General features: G+C 35.4%; 1 protein-coding gene across 1 annotated transcript; it reads left to right on the plus strand.

Moving 5' to 3' along the window:
* Positions 1–8: 8 nt before the first annotated feature.
* Positions 9–1,488, plus strand: LOC105120305 (probable S-adenosylmethionine-dependent methyltransferase At5g38780). Its single transcript, XM_011018476.1, has 3 exons — positions 9–101; positions 200–868; positions 1,207–1,488. The coding sequence occupies exons 1-3, from the start codon at positions 9–11 to the stop codon at positions 1,486–1,488; spliced, it is 1,044 nt and encodes a 347-aa protein (XP_011016778.1).
* Positions 1,489–2,431: the final 943 nt, after the last annotated feature.

Genomic DNA, 2,431 nt, shown 5'->3' on the forward strand with positions numbered 1-2,431 from the left:
ATAGAGAGATGGAAAATGGCGAGACCAAAACACCGCCAAAATCATGGGCTATGGTTGGTGGAGATGGACCTCGTAGCTATGCCCAAAATTCTTCCTATCAGGTATACACTCATTCTCTCCTTATCTTCTACAGACTGATTTGAATTAACACGCACTGATCTTTAATTACAAAAGCATATTTACTTATTGCCAACTGCAGAGGGGACTGTTGGACGTCGTGAATGAATTGATAAATGAAGGCATCAAAGATAAGCTTGACTTTAAAAGCCCTTGTTCTGATTCTTCAAATATCTGCACTTTTCGAATCGCAGATTTTGGATGTTCTGCTGGGCCGAATACATTCTTGGCAATGGAGAAAATCATGGAAGCTGTGGAGCAGAAATACCAAGCCCAGTTCCAAAACTCCCCGCCCTTAGAGTTCCAAGTTTTCTTCAACGATGTCACGGCCAATGATTTCAACACTCTCTTCAAAACCCTTCCATCATATCAAAAATACTTCGCTGCTGGAGTGCCTGGTACTTTTTATGGTCGTCTATTCCCGAAGTCAACGCTCCATCTTGCATGCTCTTCCTATTCCTTGCACTGGCTCTCTAAGGTTCCAGAGGAAGTTGTGGACACCAAATCTCCAGCATGGAATAAGGGTAGCATACAGTGCAGTGGAACTGCAAAAGAAGTAGCAAAAGCGTATTCAGCTCAGTTCAAAACGGATATGGATAACTTTCTGAATGCTAGATCTCAAGAAATTATTGGTGGAGGATTGATGGTGATCATAATTCTCGGTCTTCCTGACGGAATCCTTATGTCTCAAACTCTAGCTGGAATATGCAATGAGCTTTTCGGGTCTTGCCTCATCGACATGGCAAAATTGGTAAGCACATAAATCTCTCCTGTATTGATTAGAAGAATTTCAACAAAAAAGCGTTGAGTATTTGGTGCAATTGCAAGGAGTTGGTGTTGTGTTAGTAAAGTACGCCAACTCTTGAGGTCAGACAGAGAAGGCAATTCCTTACAAATCTCGTAGTTAATATGTGAAGGATCTGTCTTCAACTTTTCAAGAAAGATAATCTATGTGTTATTTTTCTATTTAACTGCTCCTTTCGATAAAAGAATAGTAAGAAACGGAGAAGCAAAACGGTATGGTATACGCTCTTGTTTTTATTTTTTTCAATTATTAATTTCATTGAACTATACTAATATTTCTTGCAGGGAGTGATTAGTGAAGAAAAGGTGGATTCCTTTAATTTGCCTCTGTACTACTCTTCTGCTAAGGAGTTGGAGGAGATTATAAAGAACAACGGACATTTCTGTATTGAGAGAATGAACATGCTGAATCATCCCATGATGAAAAGGAAATTAGATGTCCAGTTTGTTATTTTGCAATTTAGAGCTATTTATCAGGCACTATTGGAAGAACACTTTGGAAGGGATGATGTTGACAAAATATTCGAATATTTTGCCAAGAAGTTTGCAGACAATTATAAGGGATGATGTTGACAAAATATTCGAATATTTTGCCAAGAAGTTAGCTGAGAATTATGACTCCGTCTTCAATGGGGCGACGCATCAACACGTCGACCATTTTATCCTGCTAAAGCGTAACATCAACTGATGAAAGATATGCGTTTTTGGATTTCAATGTTGACGAATTATCAAGCTTTAAGAAATAATTTGTGTTTCCATTACCTTAAGAAATAATGTCTGTATCCCTTAGTGACCTCCGATCATTACCAGGTCTCTTGCTAGTTTCTCAATTCTATGAATGATCTGCCGGTGGCCGTGCCGGTGCCCTAACTAGCCTTGTTCGGGTAGTTTATTTGTTATGCATTAAATGAGTTTAAAACAGAGCCTCCTAAACCAAAGTGATTGCACACAAGAACTAATTTTTAAAGATGCTTGGATTGTCATAACATGGAGCAATAAATTGCTTAAAATAAGTTTTATACATAATGAAAGAGAAAATTGGAAAAGTTATCTAAATGTATGGAAGTAGAAATGGGAGTGGCTTTTTAGTAATTACGTAATAGATAAATGTTTAGAGGTGACGATAAAATAATGTTCCATCAAGGGAGATACATTATTAAGAATTTTTATTTTGAACTAACCACAAATATAATGTTTATAGTAAATAGGAATTTTTAGCTTCACCAAAGATAACATCACGACAAATAATAGATTTATTGATGTTAAAATTATATAGTTTATAAGTTTTTAAATAATTATTAATATCAAAAAAAAACTTGAATGAGTAATCTTTTGAAGTTATAGAGGAAACAATTGATTCCCTGACATGTTAATTGTAGCAATTAAACTTAATTTTTCATTTTCAATTCTACCTATAATGTTTTTGAAAGAAACTTCATACTTCTTTTCTTGAAGTTGATTAATGCTAAGTAAATTTGATTTTAATTCTAAAATAAAAAAAACATCAGAG

Source organism: Populus euphratica, unplaced genomic scaffold, assembly GCF_000495115.2.
Source record: "Populus euphratica unplaced genomic scaffold, PopEup_1.0 scaffold6393.1, whole genome shotgun sequence".
Classification (NCBI taxonomy): domain Eukaryota; kingdom Viridiplantae; phylum Streptophyta; class Magnoliopsida; order Malpighiales; family Salicaceae; genus Populus; species Populus euphratica.